Here is a 24,012-nt window from a genome sequence, read left to right on the forward strand (position 1 = left end):
TTTTTTTTTTTTTTTTTTTTTTGGTACAGGGGATTGAACTCGGGTCCTTGCGCTTGCAAGGCAGGTCACCGAACCGCTGAGCTAAATCCCAGGCCCTTCAGTTTCATAATTTTTGACATACATCTGTATTACTACAGTCAAGACAGTGAACAGTATGCATTGTTCCCAAGAGTTTCACGTCTCTTGATAATTGTCCTCCTACCCCAGTCTCCAGCCTTATTGATAGGTTGGGGTATTATGAACAGAACCGCTGCAGACATTTGTGTGCCAGCATTTCCCTTCAGTAAAAACCTAAGAGTTGAGTAGCTTGGCTTGTTTAATAGGTGACACTTAACTTTTTTTTTTTAATTGGGCTGTGGATTGAACTCAGCTTTGCATTGAGCTGCACCCCAGTCACTCACTCACTCACTCATTTAGTTATGCGAGACCATTTAACTTTTAAAGGCAGATTTATTTTTTTAAAGTGGTTTACCAGTTTACATTCCTACCAACAGTGTAAGAGAGTACGAATTTCATATCCTCTATAACACTTGGTATGGTGTTTTAAACTATTCTTTTGTTTTGTTTGTTTGTTTTTTGTTATTGTTTTTTGGTTTTTTGAGACAGGGTGTCACTATGTAGTTGAGACTGACCTGGAACTCACTATGTAGCCCAGGCTGGTCTCGAACTCACAGCACAGCGAACCTCCTGACCTGCCTCAGTGCTCCCGAGTGCTGGGATTACAGGCGTGTGCCACCACACCCGGCTGTTTTAAACTATTCTAATAGATGGGCAGTAGCTTTTCATTGGGATAAAGTACATTTTCATAATCCTAGTGATGTTTATAGTTGTTTTGGGTTACGCTAGTTATCCTCCAGTGATTGCAGCACTATTTGTTGAAGATACTATCTTCACTGAATCGATTTTGTATATGTGCATGTGTATTTTTACGTATGTATGTGTTTATATATATGCATGTGTATTTATACGTATGTATGTTTATATATACATGCGCGTGTGTGTGTGTGTGTGTGTGTGTGTGTGTGTATGCATTTGTTTATTCATAGTTGTGGTCTGTAAAGTCCCCATGAGTGCTGATTTAGTGAATATATACTCCTTGGAGGAATTTTTTTCTTTTCTGATCAACATATAACCTTATCTGTTTAAGCCACCTTATTTAATTTGTTTGGTTTTTTTTTGTTTTTTGAGACAGGGTCTCACTATGTAGTTGAGACTGACCTGGAACTCACTATGTAGCCCAGGCTGGTCTCAACTCACAGCGATCCTCCTGCCTCAGCCTCCCAAGTGCTGGGATTACAGGCATGTGCCACCACGCCCGGCCTAAGCCACTTTATTTAGTATAAGGTTTTGACTGATTGACATCAGACTCAAAAGCACCATGACTAATGCCTGAATGCAGCTTGCCTAAGTCGTGACATTTATCTAACATATGAAGAAAATATATCTGTAGCCTTCCTGTGCTTAGGGACACTCTATATACAACACATGAACGTCTTTTGGGGAACACTTTACACTGAACACTGAAGTCAGCAAAAAGCACAGAAGTGCAAAAGGCACGAGACTAGGTAGACACTTGTTTGTGGTGTGAACTGAAGTAAGAAGACGGAGAGCAGCCCTGTGTGATGTCCTGAGAATACTGAGCACTGGGCAGTTCAGGTTTCCCACTGGTCTGCAGTGAAACGAGCATGAAACCCCACAAGCAGTGATGCCGGGGTTACAAGTACAGTTTAGCAAGTAGGCGCATCTATACATACGGAGTCCCTGAGTGATGAGTGTTGTACGTGCGTGCGCGTGTGTGCAGAATGTCTGCTTCTGGACTGTTTTCTCAGTGTTGTAAGGAAGTTAATTCTTCCCAAATTGATCATAGATTCATTGCAAACAAAGCCAGAAATCTCTGTTGTAAGGAAGTTAATTCCCAAATTGATCATAGATTCAATGCAAACAAAGCCAGAAATCCCTGTAGCATTATTTGTAGAAGTTGACAAATTGGTTCTGAAGTTTCAATAGAAATGGAAAGAACATAGAATAGTCTAGATAACTTTGAAAAAGAAGAATCTAGAGACCGGGCATTGGCTGATTCATGATTCAAGACTTATTGTTATGAGGCTACAGTAATCAAGGCAGTGGGATTGACATTAAGATAGACAAATAGATTAAAGAAAAGAATAATGTTATTTACATTTGCCGAAAAGTATTCTTTTTTTTCTAAGCAAATGTGTTAATTTGGTTGTGATGTGAATACTTCTCTTATTGAGATCTTTACTGACCTAATTTAGCTTTCAAAAGTGGAAGTTACTGAAATTCTGAGACCGTGACTCCCTGTGGGTGATCTAACGCCTAGTTTTGTTATCTAGGCAGGTCCGGTCAGAAAACAAGGAAAAGAATGCAGTGATATCCTTTACCCTTACAGATGAACCTGTATACATTGACTTGACTTTGTCAGAAAACAAAGAAGAGGTAAGTGGCTTGAAGGTTTTTTTGTTTTGTTTTGTTTTAAGAAATGGCTTTGGATTTTACATACATTATTTTAAATATCAAAATTTGACAAAAAGTGTAACCCAAATCATCTTAGATTATTGAAGAAAGACTAAATCACTGTGGTTTCTTTTTGGTTTTTTGTGTGTTTTTTTTGGTACCGGGGATTGAACTTGGGACCTTGTACTTGGGAGGCAGACAGCAGAACCACTGAGCTAAATCCCCAGCCCTTCACTGTGGTTTTTTATGGGAGGAAAGGGAAACTTTTACGTACAAAGGGTAGTACATTTTAAAATCTATTATGTGAATTAAGAATAATTGTTGATAAGAGATTTTGATAACAGGAACATATAAATAATCATATATGATTGCTATATCAAATGCATTTTTAAATTTTAAAATCATGTGGGTCCCAACTAAGGTGTATTTTGTTACAAGAGTGATACTTTCTTGTTTAATGCTTTTTTTATATTTAAGGATTTTTCATGTAGAAGAGTTCGTGATTTGCATAGTTCACCATTAAACCTGACTTTATTGAAGTTCTTCATATTCATATATATATTTTTTTTACTAAAGCTATGTAAGATTGCCATTTGGACACAGTCTTTTAAAATGAAAGCTTAAATTTCACGTTAAATCCAGTGTAAATTCTGAAACACCTACATTGCATAACCCCCAAACTGAGATTTAGAGACAATTCAGACTTTTTTTGTTGTGTTTTAATATTTTTGAGAAGTGTAGGTGAAGAAGCATTGGTTTAAAAATCAAAAGAGGCTGGTTTACATGTTAGTTGTACTGCTGTGCCAACAAACGTGGTCTTCTGCTATGAAGTGGAAGTTGGGGTGTTGGTGAGATCAGTGAATTCCCTGTAAGAGCCTCGTTTTTATGGACCAGACAGGTGGCAAGGAGATCGACAAGTCATTTTAGGTATTTTTAGAAACCAATAGGAATCCAATCTTCTTTTTTTGAGACAGTATTGGTTCACAATTCAGACTGGCCTTGAACTCACTATGTAGCCCAGGCTGACCTCACACTTGCAGCAGTCAGTCCTTCTGCTTCAGCCTCCCAAGTGCTGGGATTAGAGGCTTGCACTACGTCTGGCCTCATGTCTTTAAATATACCAGAAAATACCTTTAAAAATTTTAAGAGTGCTTTCACAATGCCGTATTAGTCTTAAAACATTTTCAGTTACTCTCTGAATTCTCTCATTAAATTTATCAGAATAGGGATAGCAACTTTCTGGAAGTGCTCCATATTCATTTAAGCTTTCTTTTTTCTTTTTTGGTACCGGGAATTGAAGTCAAGACCTTGCACTTGTGAGGCAGGTGCTGGCACCACTGAGCTAAATCTTCGGCCCTTTTTTGAGAAGCTTTCAGAAGCTGGGCATTTAGGTCAGTGGTGCCACTGCTTGCCTTGTGAGTATAAAGTCCTGTGTTCAAACCCTGGTACCAAAAAAAGAAAAAAAATGATGTTTTCAGAACTTGAAGTAAATTGCTCTGTAGATTCTGGGAGTGGGTGCCTAGCTGCAAGTGTGGTGCCTGGAAGAATCCAGAGAAGAGGTTCCAGGAACTGACAGTAGACAGGAAGAAGGGAGGAGTGGGGTTTAGGGTCCCAGCCCATCCCTTCCCAGCTACAGATAGTTCTCAGCAGCCGCTGAGGCTGCGCTGCCTGTGGGGCGTGTGTGGCCTGTGTTGCTGAGCTCTGCACTTGGCACTTCGTTCCTCTCACTTGGAAGCTCTGTCCCTGTGCCTGTGTCGTCTTCTACACATTCATTTAGAATTGTGACGGCAATGTTACTATTGCTGTTTTGTCAGAGATAATTATTTTTAAATATGTCCTCACTCTTCTAAATTTTTCTCTGCTTATTAAAAGGGATGAGAAGAGAGTTTAGCGTTTCCTAAGTTAGACTGGGGACTACAGTGCATTACTTATTAATCAGCGGTGTTTTTCTTCCAGCCTGTGAAGTTAGCTGTTGTCTGCAGAGATGGTCAAGTCCATCTTTTCGAACATGTGTTAAATGGGTAAGTGCCCTAGTCAGAACGCATTTTCTGTGTTCCGTCTTTGTTCTTGCCTGATAGTACTGTTCATTTAGATTTTTTTTTCTAGTACGAGACATTGAACCCCTCAGGGCTTTGCATTGAGCTACATCCCAAGTACTTTTTAAAGAGCTTTATTTATGATACAAAGTCTTGTTGAGTTGCCCAGGTGGGACTCAAATTTGCAGTCCTCCTGCTCAGCTTTCCCAGTGTTGGGATTACAGGCTTGTGTCACTCACTGCACCAGGCTTAAACAGCATTCTTGAGTCTTTCTCTGTTTGAATGTAGTAAGGTGTCAAGTTTTGGGAGTTGTGAACCGTTTCATTTACTTGTGTTTAGGAGAGTAGCATTTTGTTTTTGCTTTGTTTTGCTTTTGGAAACAGAGTCTGGGTAATTCAGGCTGGCCTTAAACTCAAGGTGATCCTCCTGGCTCAGCCTACCAAGTGCTTCACTTACAGGCATGCATCACCCTGCCTGGCTCAGGAGAGTGGCTTTTATGATGCATGCTTGATAAATTCTAAAAATTAATTCTAAAAAGAAAGTTGCTCAGTTTGAGATTTGCTGAACTACTTTGGTGATAATTTAATTCTATTTTCCAGATAGTTTTGTTTTCCTTTGCCTATATATGTAGGGATCATACAGTGTGGCAGAGCTGTTCGCATGCATCACCCTGCCTGGCTCAGGAGAGTGGCTTTTATGATGCATGCTTGATAAATTCTAAAAATTAATTCTAAAAAGAAAGTTGCTCAGTTTGAGATTTGCTGAACTACTTTGGTGATAATTTAATTCTATTTTCCAGATAGTTTTGTTTTCCTTTGCCTATATATGTAGGGATCATACAGTGTGGCAGAGCTGTTCTATTTTTATTTTATTTTATTTTTTTCTCTCATTGAGTTTATTGGTACATTTTAGGTATACAGTACAGTTACATTAATCACTGGGATCTTGTACCTCTACAACAGGTCTTGTGGATCATACAGTGTGGCAGAGCTGTTCTATTTTTATTTTATTTTATTTTTTTCTCTCATTGAGTTTATTGGTACATTTTAGGTATACAGTACAGTTACATTAATCACTGGGATCTTGTACCTCTACATGACAGGTCTTGGTTCTCATTCCCCTTATCCCTGCCCTCCCTCCATCCCCCCCTCCCCTCCCCATTTACAAACACATTATTTCCATTTTTTCATATTTTTTTCTCCTTATTACCTTTCCCCTACCCTTCCAGCTTTCCCTACACCATTAGCCCTTTTCTTCCTATTTCACATTGTCAATTATATCATTAGGATCTTACGTACTATTAGAGTTTTTCTCACCAGAGAAACTATTTGGTATTTACACATGTGTGACTTATGTATTTCACTTAGGAATATATCCTCAATATGTATCCATTTTCCTGTGAATGAATCTAATTTCTCATTCTTTATGGCTGAGTAGTATTCCATTTTATAGAAAAAACACATCTTTATCCAGTCTCCAGCTGTTGGGCAAATGGGCTGTTTCCAAGTTTTAACTATTACAAACTGCCGCTATAAACATAGGTATGCATATATTACTGTGATATGATTCTTTTAATTCTTTTGGAAAGATACCCAGTAGAGGGATGTCTGGGTCAAATGGAACCTCTAGTCCCAGCTCTTTGAGGTATCTCCATATTGACTTCCATAGTGGTTGCAGCAGTCTGCACTCCCACCAACAATGGAGAAGGGTTCCTTTCTCCCCACAACCCCACCAACATTTCTTGATAGCAACCATTTTTTGTGGGGTGAGGTGGAATCTCAGTGTTGTTTTCATCTGTATCTCTCAAATGACCAGTGATGTGGAACATTTTTTCATATATTTACTTGCTGCTTTTACTTCTTTGTCTGAGGAATGTCTGTTCATTTCAGATGCCCATTTTTGAATTGGATCTTTATATTTGTGGGGGCTGATTGTTTTGAGTTCTTTATATATTCTAGATAATAGTCCTTTGAGGAGCAGCTGGTAAAAGTTTTTTCCCACATTGTAGGTTGCCTTTTAGTTCTGTTCATAGTTTCTTTTGCAGTGTAGAAGCTTCTAATAAAATGAGATCCCGGTTGTTGATTCTTTCTGCTAGTTCCCATGCTACTGAGGATTTGTTCATAAAGTCTTTTCATATGCCAGTGTGTTCAAGAGTTCTGCCTAACTTTTCTTCCAGCAAATTTAGTGACTCTTTTTTAATATTTAAATCTTTAATCCACTTGGATTTTAGTTTAGTGCATGGTGAAAGATAAGGGTCTGGTTTTAATCTTTGGCATGTTGAAATCCAGTTTTTCCAACACCATTTATTAAAGAGACTATCTTGCCTCCAGTGAGGATGGTTGGCTCCTTTGTCAAAGATGAGGTAGCTGAGTACATCTGGATTTGTTTTTGTATCTTCCAGTCTGTTCCACTGATCCTCAGGTCTGTTTCTTTGCCAGTACCATGCTGTTTTTATCACAGTGGCCTTGTAGTGTAGTTTCAAATTGGGGATTGTTATACCCGCTGCCATGTCTCTATTGCCTACGATGGCTTTTGCTATTCTAGGTCTCTTCTGGTTCCAAATGAATTTTTGGATTCTTTTTTTCTAGTTCTGTGAAATACAGTGTTGGAATTTCAATTGGCATTGCATTGAATCTATATAGCAGTTTTGGTAGTATGGCCATTTTCACTATGTTGATTCTTCCTACCCAGGAGCAGGGGATATCTGTCCATTTTCTTATATCCTCTTCTATCTTTTTTCAGAGTATTGTAGTTTTCAGAGTAGAGGTCTTTTGCTTCTTTCGTTAGATTGATTCATAGATACTTCATTTTTTTGGATGCTATTGTGAAAGGAATTGTTTCCCTAATTTCTCTCTCAGTGAGTCTGCTATTTGTATACAAGAAGGCTATTTATTTGTGAGTGTTGACCTTGTATCCAGCTACTCTGTTGAAAGTGACTATTAAGTCTAGAAATCTTTGGTGGAGTTTTTTTGGGTCTTCAATGTAGAGTATCATATCGTCAACAAATAATGACAGTTTAACTTCTTCCTTTCCTATCTTTATTGCTTTAATTTCTTTCTCTTGTCTAAGTGCTGTGGCTTATATTTCCAGAACTATATCAAAGAGGAGTGGTGATAATGGGCATCCTTGTCTTGTTCCTGATTTTAACGTGAAGGTTTTCAGTTTTTTGCCATTTAATATGATGTTGGATGTTGGTTTTTCATAGATAGCCTTTATTAAGTTGAGATATAGACCATGTATTCCAATTTTTTGCAGGGTTTTTATCATGAATTGGTGTTGAATTTTGTCAGATGCTTTCTCTGCATAGTGCTGTTTTAATATAGAGTGGGGTAGTGTTGGTAGGTGTGTAGTACCGTAGTCATAGGTCAGAGTTTAGCAAGATATGTGTTAGAGACAGATTCATTAGATACCACGTGTGGCCCAGAAATCTTGGAATGTTCAGTTCTGTCCCTTTTCAGAAGTTTGCCAAACCTTATCATACATTGTGAACATGGTGACACCTTGTTACGTTAAATTTTAAAATGATTGCAACGTTTCATTGTCAGTAGCTATCCATACTCGCATAGGAATTTAAATACAGACTCATCATGAAAGTAGTATGAGCTTATTTTCAAACATTCAGGAAATTGTTGAGGTGACTTTATATAGCTTGTGGCCTTTGAGACTTCTGTTTTCACAGTGATACCTGTACATAGGATGTAGAATTGACCAGAGGAAGTAGGGGCCAGATGTAGTGGGCACTGCTAAGCCACTGAAGGGTGTTAGGCAGAGGTTTGATGAGCTTTGGCCTATGTTTTAAGGCAGCCATTCTGTCTTACATGATGAAAGTAGCCTATAGGGAGGCAAAGACCAAAGCAGAGATGCAGAGTCCTAGGTCTAGAGAGTTTTGGAGTCAGGATATCGGAAGGAGTGAGTTAGGGATAGCAGGATGTTCTTCAAACTAAGAAATAGAGGATGCATGCTTACTGGGAATAGACGATAATAAGATGTCTAGGGCATAAGGAGTGTGTGGCTGAGACACAATGAGGAACATGATCCAAGAGACCAGAGTATCAGAAGCGTCTTCATCTTGGGTGCTGACTGTATGAATCCCTAAGAAGGGAATTCAGTAGAGGTATTGTTAAGAAAGAGCCATCCATGAAATCTTTAAGAAATGTCGGGGGAGTGATCTGGGGATGGCAAGAGGAAGTGAGGTAGCTGGTTTTGGTGACAACAGTTCACGGGTTTTGGGGGTGAAAGAGAGAGGATACTGCCTTGATGTTTTCCCTGGAGCACACTTGAGTCATAAGGGCTCCTGACACAAAAGGTGTGCAAGAGAAAATAGCTACAACCAGGGAGGGCTGCAAGGGTGAGCCAGGCTAGAGCACGAAGGTAGAGCACATGCTTAGAGAAGTCCTGGAAGGTGTACCTTGTTGCTAGAGCTGCACTGCAGAGGTCACCGAGGTAGGTAAGGCTTTTGGGGATTGGAGCAGTGGGCCATGAGGACCAGCTGGAAGAGACACTGCCCTGAGAGTGTTGGGAGGATGGAGCTTCCTTTTGGGCCAAAGTGGGACAGTGGCAGGCAGTTCTAGAGGCTGATTCTGGTGGGGAGCTGTTGGTGGTGCTAGTGCAAATTCTCTAATCTTATTTTTTTCCTACATTCCTAGACACTGCAAAAAGCCTTTGACTTCAAACTGCACAATTCAGATAGCAACACCTGGGAAAGGCAAGAAATCAACGCCAAAACCCATCCCTATTCTTGCCGCTGGCTTTTGCTCAGACAAAATGTCACTGTTGCTTGTGTATGGCAATTGGTTTCAGCCTACTATGGAGCGAGTGGTACGTAGATGCTCCTGTGGAGAAAAGCAGCACAGCACCTACCTGTGGTTGGGAGAGAATGATTTTTAAAATGACACGTTGACGACTACTACTTGTCAGCATACTTAGGGAGAAATAGTATATTCTGTAACCAGTGGACCTTTCACTGGGTGTTTTATTTTCATTTGTGAGAACTATGTTTGTTTTATTCATAGCACCTAAAACTTCATTTTTACATCAAGCTGACATAAAGGATTAAGCATTATCAAGATATTTAATGTCACTTTCCCGTCCTTGTGATACTCTGTCTTGGAAATCTGATGTGTATTTTACATTTATAGTTGTCAGTTTGGACTAGCCACCGTTCACCTGCTTAGAAGCTACATATTCTTAGTAGCTGTTGTTGCCTCAGTGTAGATGTGACTTGTATTGGATCACATAAAATGTAGATCTCAACAACAGGAGCCCTTAGTGTGGTACCCATCGGAGTCTGTAAGTGGAAGTGTAACAGGCGGTACAATAACTTACCATCGTTAACCATAGAAGTTTCTTGGAGAACTTGTGAGTTAGTAGCATTTGAAGAGGTGATTTTTTTAAAGCTTGCATTTATAACACTTAGACCTTCAGGGAGGCTGAGTGGAATGTTACAGGCCAAGCAAGCTCTTGTTGGGCTCAGGAAGAATACTTTCCCCCACCATGGGGTTCAGCTCAAACCTAGGGCTCTGAACATGTTAGGCAAGTACTGTACCATGAGGTACACCTTCAGCCTAAAGAATACTTAAAATTTAGTACATATATTTGGATTAATTTAAAAAAAATGTGAAGCCCTAAATACACCTCCTTGCTATATGTCTCTCTTAGCCACTTACCCATTCTGTCCTTGCAGATACTGGCTTTACATAGAATTATGCATGACCTCAGACCTTACTGGCATACGTGCCATGTGCTGCATAGGACCCATCTCCCATACAGACCCGCCTCAAGAGTGTTTTGTCAGTCAGCAGTGCTATCCTACTTGCTTGTAGGAAATTTTAGAATAGGACTGTTTATTTTGAACATAATTTGTTTCCTTTGCAAGGATGATGATCTAATATGTTTTCCTTAAAATCTGCCATGTTAAAATCTGTTAGCCTTTCAAAACTATAAATGTGAAAAATTGAAGCTGAAGTTCATACTGAGAGAACTATATGCTTTGCCCAGTGTCTTCATATTTTACCCATTTCCTTCACTGCTGTCAATCGGAGTTGTATTTAGGTTGCTTAACAGTTTAGTGTTGAGCCCCTTTTTTCTTTTTTTGAGACAGGGTTTTACTCTATAATTCAGTACTCACTATGTGGCTCAGACTGGCTTTGAACTCGTGGCGATACTCCTGCCTCAGCCTCCTGAGTGCTGAGATGATACAGGTGTGTGACACCATGCCCAGCCTAGGGTTCAGCCCCTCCATGCTTTTTAAAGTTATTTTTATAAAAATGGAGTTAGTCATTGTTTTTTTATTTGGTTCATATTCCTAGTTAATTTGTTTAACACTCTTTTTTCACATCTCTCTCCTTTCTTTTAAAAATTATTTTCCAGGCTTTAAACTCCAGAGAACCTCGTATGTGTTTGGTAAGAGATATTTCAAACTGCTGGGCCCCAAAAGTAGAAACGGCTATAACAAAGGTGAGCACATTACAAATTTGAAATAAAGAAGAGATTTGGGTGAATTGGATTGTTTTGTAGTATCATATTTCAGGCTGGCTTAATTTATGTTTTTATCCTTTAATATTCTGTGTGATCTTATAAAATTGTGGGATTCTAAAACTATTCCTGTACCCTTGGTTTGTTGACTGAGTGGATAGCTGGGGGGTTTAGTTTCTCCCCCTCACCAAACGTGCTTGCCAAGGAAGAAAATATATATGAATAAATGTCAAACTTAGCAGTGAATAACTTCATTAATCTCAGTACTTAAAGAGCATACCTTTGTTGGAGGCAGTGCTGCATTTCAGAGTGAAACAAAACTGCCCCACTCTGGACGTAGCTGAGTCTCCGTGTAGATTCCTGTGTGGTCAGTGGAGGAAGGCAGAGCTGGGACATGCTTTGATGACACCCACATGGTTTCGCTTCTGGCTGAGCTTCAGAGATGACACCTTTCTCTTGGCTGTCTGAGCATTTCTGGCAAGGAATGAATTCTGATGGTTCTAAGGCTATTCTTTAGCATCTTCTAAATTAGCACATTGATTTTGTTTTCTCAGTTTTTAAATTTTAATGAGTTATTGGAACTTTTGAAACCATGAACTTCCAGACTATCATTTAAAAACTTATTTGCCCACATTCAGTTAAAGTTTATCTTGAATTTCCATCATGGTAAGTAAATTATGTTGCGTTTTTTTTAGTAGAAAAGCCTCTTGAAAGCTGTTTTCCCATTGAAAAAGCATAGAAACTAAGGCATCATTTCGTTTTTGCACTCCTGATGTCTGTCTGACAGGTGAGGACACCGGTGATGAATTCTGAAGCTAAAGTTCTGGTGCCTGGGATTCCTGGGCATCATGCAGCTATCAAACCACCTCTTCCATCCACTGAGGAAGTAGAAAGCAAGCGGAAGTTAGGGGGAAATGAGGTAAGGCAACCACTTTTACCAGTTACCTGAGTTTGGGATGCAAGAATGATTAGAGTCTAATAAGGATATTGAATAGAGCCAAAATTAAATCTTGAGAAATGTGCTGAGATTGCTGCTTTGCACTCTTTTCATCCCAGGCAGAATTGTACTTTTCTTTTTTGAGACAGGGTGTCACCGTACAGTTCAGGCTGGCCTTGAATTCACTATGTAGCCCAGCCCGGCCTCAGACTCACAGTGATCCTCCTGCCCCAGCCTCCCAAGTGCTGGGATTACAGGTGTGCACACCTAGCTGCTCTCAGAATTGTAGATTGTCAGCTTTGCAAGACTCGGTCACTGTCTAGAGAAGATGGAATTTTTATTAACCAAATTAAATTTGTTTTTTGTTAAGCGTTGGATAACAAAATCGGGTAAATGAACCTAGGATTTGCTGTGATGACTTTCATTGGGTTTCGCATATTGCTGAGTTCCAATGATGCCTCTGTCTCTTGGCTGTCTGAGCAATCCTGCCTGGTTTTGTGCTGGTTGGTCTAAATCAACATGGCTATAACTGCTTATTATGCTTCTAAATTTTATTTTTTCAATACTCCACAGACCCTTCTGTGATTACTGTGTGTATCCGTGGAGAATCTTGGCATCTTCTGTTCATATTTTTCACTCTTGTCTAAGTAATCTAGAGCTTTAGCTGTTTTAAGGAAAAGATAGTTTCTTTTCAGCCATTTTTAAAAGTATTGGATGGAGGAGTCAGGTATAACTTAACTGTTCATAATAAGATTCTAGGGTATATTTGTGTTTTGGGGGATAGAGGTATGTTTTTTGTCTCCAAACTGCAGTAGGCCTTGTCTGGTAAACCTGAATAGTTACCCTTTCTGTTCTGTAGGTTAGCATTGAAGAGCGCCTGGGAGCCATGGATATAGACACGAAACGGGGAAAGGATGACCTCTTGCAGACAAGCAGCTTTCCAGTTCTTCTCACCCAGGGGTTAGAAAGCAACGATTTTGAAATGCTAAATGTAAGTATTACTGTAGTTTTTCAGTGAATTACAGTGGCTAGTTTCTCTTAGGTGACATAACACACTTAGAGTGAGTAGTCATGTTATATTGCAGTTTTAAATGTACTGATTTGTGAGGTTGGTCAAATGCAGATAATTTGGTGGCATTATACAGACAGTCACCAACCTGCCGTGGGATTGTATTGAATTCTTTTGAACCTGGAATGCATTTTCTCATAGAAATATTGTTTTGAATTGTTAGGATTTTAGGCTTTTGTAAAATAAAGCCTTTATATACATAGTGTAGCTGAACTATAACACTCAGCATTCTAGATCACAATTTATATTTTTTTCTGTAGGAAAATGCTTTCCTGAGTTTTTACTCTGGACTCCAGAAACTTATTTCCCCCTGGCCGTGAGAGGGGGCGGTGAGGTACAACCTTGGCGATGGGTAGGAAGCTCCAGGGGAAATTCAAGTGGGTTCGGGGGTTATGTTATAAAATGTTTAGAAGAAAAGTGCTAGAACCTGTGAAAGGGAGGCACTTGGATTTGTAAGTTGGTGACTGCTTGTATGAAGTTACTCACTCAGTCTTCATAAATTTCACTTTGACAGTGGTCTATATAAAAAATTTAGGTGTGAAAAACAAAATACTGATTAAAGTAATTTGTATCTTTATGTGCATTTTTAATGACTCAACAATATTATAGTTTTAGTGTAGACGTATTCTGTAACTGTATAATGTCTCTGATTTTACTTGATCTGAGTGGGAATATCTTATATTTGTACTAAGGCAAAATTGCAGAATGAGAGTGGAAACCAGCAGGTCTAAAAACCTAAAGTTTCTTTTAATGTAATGTGTAAATGTATAGGTTGCAGAAAGTAGATTTATCCTGGCTTAGAAACCTAGGTGAGGATTTGGTGAAAAAGAAGCTATAGGAAACAATTGACAGAGTTTTGGAACGTAATGTAACTTACTTGCCATCTTTGCTTATGTGACTGTCCCTTGAGACTTTCTTCTGCAGGTGTTATCAGCTTCCAGTTCTTCCTTCCTTAGAACAGTGTAGTGGATCATCAGGAACTTATTACTGAGCTTCCGAGATTGTCGGTAGTAGGCTTTCAGTAGCCAGTGTCTCACCTCAGTTGTATGCCCTCTCACCTCCCCAGGTGATGGTGAAGCTGTCCTCAGAAATGAGTAAACATCATTTCAGCTGTAGCCATATCCCTATCCAACTTTAAAACTTCTTAGAAAAATATTACTACCGTCCATTGTCTTGCTTAAAACAAACAGTAATTCTTGAAAATTACCAAATGTTACTAGTGTTTACATTCTGTTAGTTATCTTAAAAATGTAAATTTCAGTTTTTTGTGTGTACTTTATTTAAAACAGGATCCCCAAAAATCTACACTGTATTTGGTTGTGATGGCCCTTCTGTGTCTTGTAATTTTCTTGTTAGAGACACTTCATTCTTCTCCCAGTAGAGTGTCCCACACGTTGGATATTTCTGGCTGCATCTCTGTAGTATCATTTGTGTGTGTTCTTCTGTTCTTCATGTCTTCTGTAGTTAGATCTAGAAGCTTGAAGAGGTTCAGCTTAGACTCTTGGCATGAACACATGAAAGGCGTTAATGTATAACTTACTGAGTGTCAAAGGGCAAGTGAAATGGTGTTTATGAAAACACTTAAGTTATAAAGGTTCTTGTTTGAGTTAACTTATTTGGAAATAATTGGAATCTAATTGAATAAAAAATGTATGTGTGGAAAAGACTGTAAAAGTTTTAGTGAAGGGCTCTTCAAATCACTTCTTAAAATCAGAAGTATGGAAATAGTCCTATAGTATATTATGTAGGAAATTGTACATTTACACATTTCACACCCTCGAAGAGCCAAGTAAAAGTAAGTGTTTTTCCCCTGGAAAAGACATTCCCATTCCAGAAGCTGCCTTATGAGGATCCACGTTCCGAGGAATTCACAGTAGGAGTGAGCAGAGTGGACAGTGGTGGGGGTGCAGCTGGGAGCTTGAAGAGGAAAAAGACGTTGGAGAAAACCTGTTGTTTATGTATGAACTTAGGAAAGTGAATATGACCCAGTGAAATAATGTATAATTTATGCAAAAGAGAAGCTACTTATTTATATAATTTATGGCATACGTAGAGGTAAATGTTTAAAAATATTTATTTAAATATTTTCTGAAAGTTCCCCTTATGGTACTATTTGTGTCAAACCCACCTAGGATTAATCTAAAACAGATGAATATCTCTACATTGAAAATTAAAACAAGTGAGAGACATTAATGATGAATTAAGGAAATGGAGGTCTACACCACATTTTTATAGGTTAGAATATTTGGTATTGTTACAGTGAGGAATTATCCCCTAATTAATTTTTATATTCAACTCTTGCTAATTAAAGTTCCAGAAGCCATTCAGGCTTGGGAGAAGATTGCAAATTGGAAATGAGCCTGGGCAACTCATCTTGTAGTAAATTTTAGAAAAAAGAAAAAAAGAGGCCAGGGTTGTCATTCAGTGGCAGTGTGCTCACCTAGCAAGTGTGAGGCCTTGGTTCAGTCCCCAGCACTACTAAAGAAAGAAAGAATTAACGGATCTTAAATCAATATGGAAACTCAAAGGCAGGGACAATAATAATATAAAGAGAAGTTGGAAGACTTAACCTATCTGATTTTAAGGTAAAGTTGTATAGTCAAGATAGTGTAATATTGATGAAAAAAGCCAGATTAAGGAACCAAAACAATTCAAAAATAAGACTACACACAACTGGGAAAAACAAAAAAATCCTCAGTTTTATTTTACACAAAAGCCATTGTAAAATGGACCAGAAACCCTTAATATAAAACATAAAGCTGAGCTGGGCATGGTGATGCCTGCCTGCAATCCCAGCCCCTTGGGAGACAGGCAGGAGGATCGCTGTGAATTCGAGGCCAGTCTGAACTACATACATAGTTGAGACCCTGTCTCAAAAAACCAAAACCAAAACAAGCAAACAGAAAAACCTCATAAAGCTGAACTTTTCGAAAAAACTAGGAGTTTTCTAGGATACTTTTCAAAAAGCTTGAAAAATTAAAATAGGAAATAGTTGTATGAACTTCCTCCAAATTAGAAACTTGTATTCTTTTTATTTTGTTTTTTAAGACAGTCTCACCATGTAGTTCAGACTGGCCTTGAACTTACTGTATAGGCCAGACTGGCCTCGAACTCAGGGATTCTACTGCCTCAGCCTCCTGAGTCTGGAATTACAGGTGTGGGCCACCACTCCTGATGGAAACTTTTTTGGGGGCACTACTGGGAATGGAACTCAGGGACTTATGCATGCTAGGCAAGTGCCCTACTGCTAAGCTACAACCCCCACCTGAAACTTGTATTCTTGAAGTAGTAACATTGGTATAAAAACAGCAGTACCCTGGGAAAAATATTTGTAACTCATAATCAGGCAAAGAGTTGATATCCACAATTGTAGTCCAGGCAGCCAGGCACAGGCTATCATGGCTGGCCAAAGAACTCTTTTTTTTTTTTCAGCTTTGATTGAGTTTATTGGTACATTTTAGGGATACAGTACAGTTACATTCATTGTTGGGATCTTGTACCTCTACATGACAGGTCTTGGTTCTCATTTTTTCCCCTTGTCCCTGCCCTCCCTTCACCCCCTCCTCCCCTCCCCATCTACAAACACTTTATTTCCATTTTTTGTTATCTCACATTTTTTTCTTTTCCCTTATCCATCCTACCTTCCCTACACCATTAGCCCCTTTCTTCCCATTTCACAATGTCAGTAATCTTATTAGGATCTTATGTATTATTGCAGTTTATTCACATCAGAGAAACTATTTGGTATTTACACATGTGTGACTTATTTATTTCACTTAGGAGTATATTTTCAATATGTATCCATTTTCCTATGAATGAATCTATTTTCTCGTTCAAAGAACTCTTAATAATAGACTTAACTCAAATTTTCAAAATTGGTAAAAGTTTGAACAGACACTTTACAGAAGAGTTCAAATGGACAATAAACCTTTGTAAAGGTATTAATCATCACAAATATGCAAATTAAAACCACAGTGTGACAGCACTGTGTACCTGTAATAGATTGACTGAAATTGAAAAAAGGCTCTGTTACGAATATGGAGCACCTAAAACTCATCTCTTGTTACTGCACAACTCAGCCATTCTGCTCCCAGGGTGTTTTGTTGATTTTTTAAAATTTTTGAGTCAGGGCTTTGCTATGTAGTTCAGGCTGAGCTTGAACTCACTGTGTAGCCCAGGGCAACCTCAAACTCATAGTACTCACTGAGCCTCAATCTTTCAAGTGTAATCTCAAGATTACAGGTGTGCAGTCCCCTGCCCTTCTAGTTATTTATCAAAGAAAAACATGTTCATGACAGCAGGCTTTGTACATGAATGCTCATAGCCACTGTATTTGTAATAGCTAAAAATTGGAAGGGACCCATAATGTCCCTCAGTAGGTGGATGGATAAATTGTTTATATCCTGGTATAAGGAATGTATTATTATTGATTGACAAATGGATGAATCTCGTATTTGTGCTGTGAGAAAGAAATCAGAAATCAAATCAAAAGGGGCAATATTAAAAAAAAAAAGCAATATTGTGATTCTATTCATGTAAAAATCCTAGAAAACAGACCAACATAGTAAGTGTGGCATTGCCCGCCTGAATCCTGGCACTAGGAAGGCTAAGGCAGGATTGCAGGTTTGAGGCCAGACTGAGATACATAGCAGCAAAACCCTGTTGAAAGAAAGACAAGAAAAAAAAAAAAAGACAAGAAAATATTGTATAGACCAGTGTGTAGTCCACTGGCTGCCCAAGACTGGGAGTTAAGGGGGGAGGGAGAGAGATTGTAAAGGGGCCCAAGGAAACTGAGGGTAATGTTTATTTTCATAATGTTTGTTTCATAGGTAAATATGTTTATCAAATTGACAATGTTTTTTAAAGATACATCATGTATCATTTGGGTCACAGAGAAGTAAAAGTAAAATCTCATCTGTGCCATCTTCCTGGTAGTTAATCATTCTGCTTTTTAGAGTCATTTCTTAAATATATCCTTGATAGAAGTTAATGCTGACTTCTCTGTCCATTTTCATGTAGCTTATTAGATTTGGAGAATTCATTTTTAGTTGCTTATTTTAAATTTCAAATTGTTACCATCGAGCCTCTGTCTTCAGTGGTATGCAAGAGTTTGGGAAAAAGTCTGCTGCAAGGCCCTACTCCTTCATACTTGGCTTCTTACCGTTCTGGTTTATACCTCTTATCTCTGGGGATTTATTAATTTCAACCCCTTTTGTTTCAAAAAGTGTCCCAGTTTGGATAACAAATTTTATGATCACTATATTTCTAGCATTAGTGGGTTTTACAAACCACTCATGATTCAGTCCTCCATTATGTATGTTTTTGGGCTGTTAGGGATGGAACCCAGGGTCTCACAATGTACGTTAGACAAAACACCAAGGTACATCTCCAGCCTCTTTACCTATCTCCCTTCCCCTCTCTCTCCCCTGCCTTCTTCCTCCCCCATTTGGCCATTTATGACAGTGAACACTCATGGTTTAGGTGAACGTCTTAGGAAAGTCCAAGGCCTAACAAAAGCATGACATACCTCAAAAAGTAATGAAGTACTTTGTATGGAACGTTTTCTATAGTTTCTTCAACCTTGTAATTGAGATTTATAATGAGGTGATTTGAGGACACTTTATCGTGAGGTACCTTGTTAAAGTTAACATACTTTGTTTTGAATCCCATATTTTGGTCATTTGAAGCTAATTGAAACTACTGTATTAAAACAGCAGTCCATCATTCAGTTCCTAGATGATTATATATGATTTATTTCTTTTGCATAAGAATTTTGTAATTATGGGGTAGTTTTTAAATAGAATTGGTGCCTTTAGCAAGACTTGGGATAAAAGTAGTTTTACAAGCAAATCCAACCCATAGGGTATTCTACAAGGTTATGTTAGGAACTGTTAAACTAGATTGGGCCACCTCTCATAGCCCCAAAACAGAAAATAGAAAGAAAAAGGACTGAAAACTCTTAACTTTGTTATTGCCCTTCAGTATGCCTGCTTTTTATATTTAAAAACATTGAAGGGGAAATTAGACTTGAAAGAACTCTTGTTCCCTTCTCCTCCCTACCTCTAGGAAGCATGTCAGGCTCAGAAGCTAAAATACACGCCCAAGCCCATAAAACTGCAGCTGTGAAGGGCCAGGGCCAGGACTAGGACTGTGTTGCTCTGTCCCTTTTACTACAGCCCAGAATGAAAGCTACTTTTCTCCTGTGGATCTAGCTGTAAGATTTTAAGTGAAAGAAACACTTACATAATCTTTTTTGGTTTAAAATTATATCAAGAAAGTTGACAATTTAAAGAGGTTTTTTTGCCAAGTGTGATTTTACTGCTTTACTCACTCTCATGTGGGTGCAGCTTTAATTTAATAAAATGGATGTTTGGGCCAGGTGTGGTGGTGCATACCTATAATTCCAGTTGTTGGGAGACAGAATCGCTGTGAATTCTAGGCTAGTCTGAATTACATAGTGAGACCCTGCCTCAAACTCCCTGTACCCCCAGAAAAAGGGGGCTTAGGCATCTCTCTCTTTTTTCTTTTCTTTTGGTACCAGGGATTGAACTCAGGACTTTGTGCTGGCTTGGGACTATCTCTAAAATGGTACAGATCTGTATTTATTTGTTTTGTTTTTGAGGCGAAGTCTCTCTCTCTAGTTCAGGCTCATTTAAACTAACGGAGCAGTCCTGCCTGAGCCCTCCATGCTAGGATTACAGACAGGAGCCACCACACCCAGCTTACATGACTAGATATGCTCTTTTGTATTTTATATAAACAATTGGTAAGAGATGTTTCTTGGTAGCCACAAGATGTATGACATTTTCCGTTCAGTCCTTGCAATCTTGATTTGGTAAATTCAATTGGTAGTTTATTGCTTTTGTCTGTTTTAAAGTAATTTTTATGGTTTTTCTTATAGTGAACTTAGTTTATAATTATGCTTATCTTAATGATTCTTTTATTTGCTCACAGAAAGTACTTCAAACTAGGAATTTAAACCTGATAAAGAAGACTGTGTTAAGGATACCCTTGCATGCTGTTATTCCGTTGTTGCAAGAGGTAAATACTGGTTTTTTCATTTTAAGGTTCTGATCTGAATTAAAGGGAATAAGAAGTGGATATGTAAGGACAAGTGGCATTTAGAGAGTGACAGATAAATAGGAGGGAAGTGTTTTGGAAAGGAAAAGTGAAATAGATGAATTCCTGAGGCAGTGAAAACAAATATGATGGGCATTGTTACATTTATTCCACTAGCAGTGAGGGTACGTGTCTTCACATAGAACACATTTGGAACTTTAAGGGAAACACAACTGCTGTGTGTACAGGATTTCATCTACATGGGGGCCACTGCAAGAGAAAAACCCACGAGGAGCCCTCACATACTTTGGTTTTTGCTCATTATATCCTGGGAGGTGCTTTGACCTAAAACCGGAACCACTTTTGCCTGTTTTGATTTTCTTTATTGCAGATGGGGTGTAAAGATCTAGGCCTAGAATTGGAGAGGGCATTGAGGTTAGAGTATTATTGTCATGGCCTGCATGTGGGTAATCTCACTGTTCTGACAAGTGGTCAGCCTGTCTTTGCTTCAGGAACCCTGTTTAACAGTGTTAAGAAAGGGACGGGTAGAGGCTCGATGAGAGAAGAGGAACGGGTGGGGGGCGTGGAAAGCCCCAAGTGGCACCAGGGGCTGAGTAACTGCAGTGCAGTTAGGGCGCAGCATTCAAATCCAGTCCTTGTCCAGGGAGAGGACAGTGTCCTGAGATGTGTTGCATGTTGCATTGATGTGGTTTTTAGTCATTAGTTTCCTTAGGGAGGATCTTTTTCTGTGTTTCTTTTAAGAGTATACGTAATTCCACTGAAGCTTTTTTTTTCCTCATTGAGTTTATTGGTACATTTTAGGTATACATTGCAGTTACATTCATCATTGGGAACTTGTACCTTTACATGACAGGTCTTGGCTCTTATGTTTTCCCCTTATCCCTGCCCTCCCTTCACCCCCTCCTCCCTTCCCTCCACTGAAGCTTTTAAAGAAGAGGTACAAGAGATACAAATTATCAAAAATTAGCCCGAACGATTGAGTGGCTTCTTTGTTATCAGGAATTTTACTTTGATAGCATTTAACATGCTGAAGTCTTTATGGTGTGGGTTGCTTTACAATTATTGGTAGGGAAAACCTTTATTTAAAAAAGCAGTATCTATTAGAAAAGTGGGCTATATGTTTTTAGAATATTATATACTCTACCAAAATTTGCCTAGAGTTTTTTAAATGTGTTTAGAAAAATTTGATATAATATACTTACAATAAAATTCACTCTTAATGTACACAGTTCAGTGTCTTAAACTTCATTTAAAAAATTCAGTTGGTACATGTTTGCATTATACAATGTTTACATTCCTTGTGGAGGTTGGTACGTGCTTAAGGCATCTCAGTTTCTTTTTCATCCCCTTCCCCACCCTCTATTCTCCCTCCATCTCTTGATCCCCTTCCTTTTTGAGAAAGCTTTGTCTCCCTACTTTTGTTGTCTATGATATTTTGCTCTTTATATTTTGGATTTCTCATATTGGGGAAACCATGTAATAACTTAAGCTGGTGTGTCTTATTTTCCTTAGTATTAATGTCTCAAGATATAGACATCCATTTTTCTACAAATGACTCAAATAATTTATGGCAGAGTAGTACCACATTGTGTGTAAATAGCACACTTGCTTTATCCATTTTTCTGTTGATGTATATGTAGGTTGCTTCCAAGATTTAGCTGTTAGGAATTTGCTGCTATAAACATGGGTATGCCTGTGTCATTGTAACATGATACTTAGAAGGGGAATAGTTGGGTCAGATGGAATTTCTAGGTTCAGTTTTTTTGGGAATCTCCATACTGATTTCCACAGTGATTGTACTAGTTTACATTTCCATCAACAGTGCAGAAGGATTCGTGCAAATGTTTTTTTTTATAGCCCCCCCCCCTCCTTTCTTTCCCTTTCATTTTCCCTTTTCCTTTTTCTTTCTTTTCTTGGTACAGGAAATCAAACTCAGTGTTGTGCTTGCCAGGCAGGTGCTGTGCCACTGGGCTACATCCCTGGCCCAGTTATTTGATTTCTTGATGATGGTCATTCTTTCTGGCATAAGAGAATCTCAGTATTATTTTAATTTGCATTTCTCTGGTGGTCAGTGATCTTCAGCATTTCTTCATATACTTATTTGCCATTTGTACTTCTGTGAAGTGTTTATTCATTTCATATTTTCTGATTGGGTCTTTTATTTTAGGGAGTCTAATTTTTTGAATTTTTTATATAGACTAGATAGATATTAGTCCTCTGAAAAATAGCAGGCAAAAACTTTTTCCTGTTCTGTAGATTATCTTTTCACTCTTGGGTGTTTCCTTTGCTGTGCAGAAGCCTTTTCATTTGATATGATGATTTATTTTATTTTATTTTATTTTGAGACAGTTGTAGTTTAGGCTGACTTTGAACTCACTTTATAGACCATGCTGGCCTGGAACTAGCCGCGATCCTCCTGCCTCAGCCTCTTAAGTGCTGGGATTATAGCGGTGGGCCACATCTGCTGGCTAATCCCATGTATTGATTCTTGGTATTATTTGCTGTGTGACCAGGGTTCTGTTCAGAAAGTCCCTGCCTATGCCTATGACTTTGTTTTTGTTTTGGTGCTGGGGATCGAACTCAGGACATTGCGCTTGTGAGGTGAGGCACGCATGGTGCCGCTGAACTAAATTCGTGGCTGGATTCCTGTGACTTTTATCTCCTAGCAGGTTAAGTGCTTCTGTTCTGACATTCAGATCTTTGATCCATTTTGATTTTAGTTTAGCATATGGTGAGAGATAAGGGCCTACATTCAATCCTTTGCATGTAGATAGCCAGTTTCCCTAGCAACATTTATTAAAGAGACTGCTTTTCCTCCGCTGTATGATTTTGGCCCCTTTGTTAAATATCAAATAGTTGAATTTGCTTGGGGTTTGAATTCTTATTCTTGTTAGTGTACTACTTGTTTGCAGTATGTAATGCTTACTTTCATCATGGGGAATTGGTACATGTACGTAACACATCTTAATGTCTTTACCCCGCTTCCGTTCCCCACACCCATGTGCAGAAGAAGATCTGTCTCCCTGTTGCCCATTATGTCTTTTATTTTGTTCTAGTACTTTTGGGTTGTCCGTTTTTTAGTGTTTTCCATGTGATACAGTTGTCATTCCCCAGAGAAATCTTAGTACACAGCAGTGATGCCCACGTCCTCTTCCTCTCAGTTACTTGTAGTCTCTAATTTATTTTTTGTCTCCATTGATTTGCCTGTTCTGGTTTTCATTCATACAAAACCTAGATTTCTATGAGGTAGTTACTCTTCTTGGAATAAATTCAAAGAATACATTATATTCTTTGAAAATAGACTGCTAAATGGAGTAATTTTCTATTATATTGTTGTATCTTAGAAATTGATGGAAATTGATTGCCTGTGAAGTGCTTTTGCTAATAATATTTTTCTCTCCCTTAGCTTACAAAGAGGTTGCAAGGACACCCTAATAGGTAAGATACTTAGATAACTTGAATTGCCTTGTTATATAAGTAAATAAGTGTTGATTGTTAAAATAACTTCTGAGGGTAGAAAATTAAATATTGGATAGCTCCGTGTTCTAGTAGAATTCCTGTGTCACATATATAACCTCCCCCATTTTAAATTGAATAATTCTTACTCTTGAGATTTTATTATAATGTAGTTTACTTTTGGAAAACATTTTATATTTTATTATTTGTTATTTAATTAGTCATATTTAATAATTTAGTACTAATAATTTGGCCAGCCTTTAGTAGCTGTTTAAGATTCCATACTGAAATAGTTTAAGGGTTGGCGATGTAGCTCAGTGGTAGAGTGCTTGCTTAGCATGTGCAATCCCTAGCATTGCCCCCCAAATTTTTTTACATAAAAGGCTAAATTTTGTAGGTGTTTTTGTAGATATTTTGATTACATTTAAATAGGAAGTTGGAAAAAATAAAAAGGAAGTCATACTAGAGGTCCCAGGCTTGTAATG

At 38.4% G+C, this 24,012-nt stretch overlaps 1 protein-coding gene and 2 non-coding genes across 3 annotated transcripts in view; all 3 read left to right on the top strand.

Annotated features, from left to right (window-relative positions):
* Window positions 1–24,012, top strand: part of Wdr43 (WD repeat domain 43) — a 50,330-nt gene that overhangs the window by 20,248 nt on the left and 6,070 nt on the right. The window contains exons 6-13 of the mRNA XM_010604694.3: window positions 2,355–2,457; window positions 4,432–4,496; window positions 9,158–9,329; window positions 10,881–10,967; window positions 11,773–11,904; window positions 12,782–12,913; window positions 19,946–20,032; window positions 23,478–23,509. Of these exons, the coding sequence (XP_010602996.1) occupies window positions 2,355–2,457; window positions 4,432–4,496; window positions 9,158–9,329; window positions 10,881–10,967; window positions 11,773–11,904; window positions 12,782–12,913; window positions 19,946–20,032; window positions 23,478–23,509 (810 nt within the window). The remainder of the gene's footprint in view (window positions 1–2,354; window positions 2,458–4,431; window positions 4,497–9,157; window positions 9,330–10,880; window positions 10,968–11,772; window positions 11,905–12,781; window positions 12,914–19,945; window positions 20,033–23,477; window positions 23,510–24,012) is intronic.
* LOC117286693 lies at window positions 11,380–11,457 on the top strand. The gene has a single exon (XR_004517826.1). It is a non-coding gene; the product is annotated as a small nucleolar RNA SNORD53/SNORD92 (small nucleolar RNA).
* On the top strand, window positions 12,329–12,405 carry LOC117286694. The gene has a single exon (XR_004517827.1). It is a non-coding gene; the product is annotated as a small nucleolar RNA SNORD53/SNORD92 (small nucleolar RNA).

The sequence above is a fragment of the Fukomys damarensis genome, unplaced genomic scaffold (genome assembly GCF_012274545.1).
Source record: "Fukomys damarensis isolate Sample0158 unplaced genomic scaffold, DMR_v1.0_HiC HiC_scaffold_2, whole genome shotgun sequence".
NCBI lineage: Eukaryota > Metazoa > Chordata > Mammalia > Rodentia > Bathyergidae > Fukomys > Fukomys damarensis.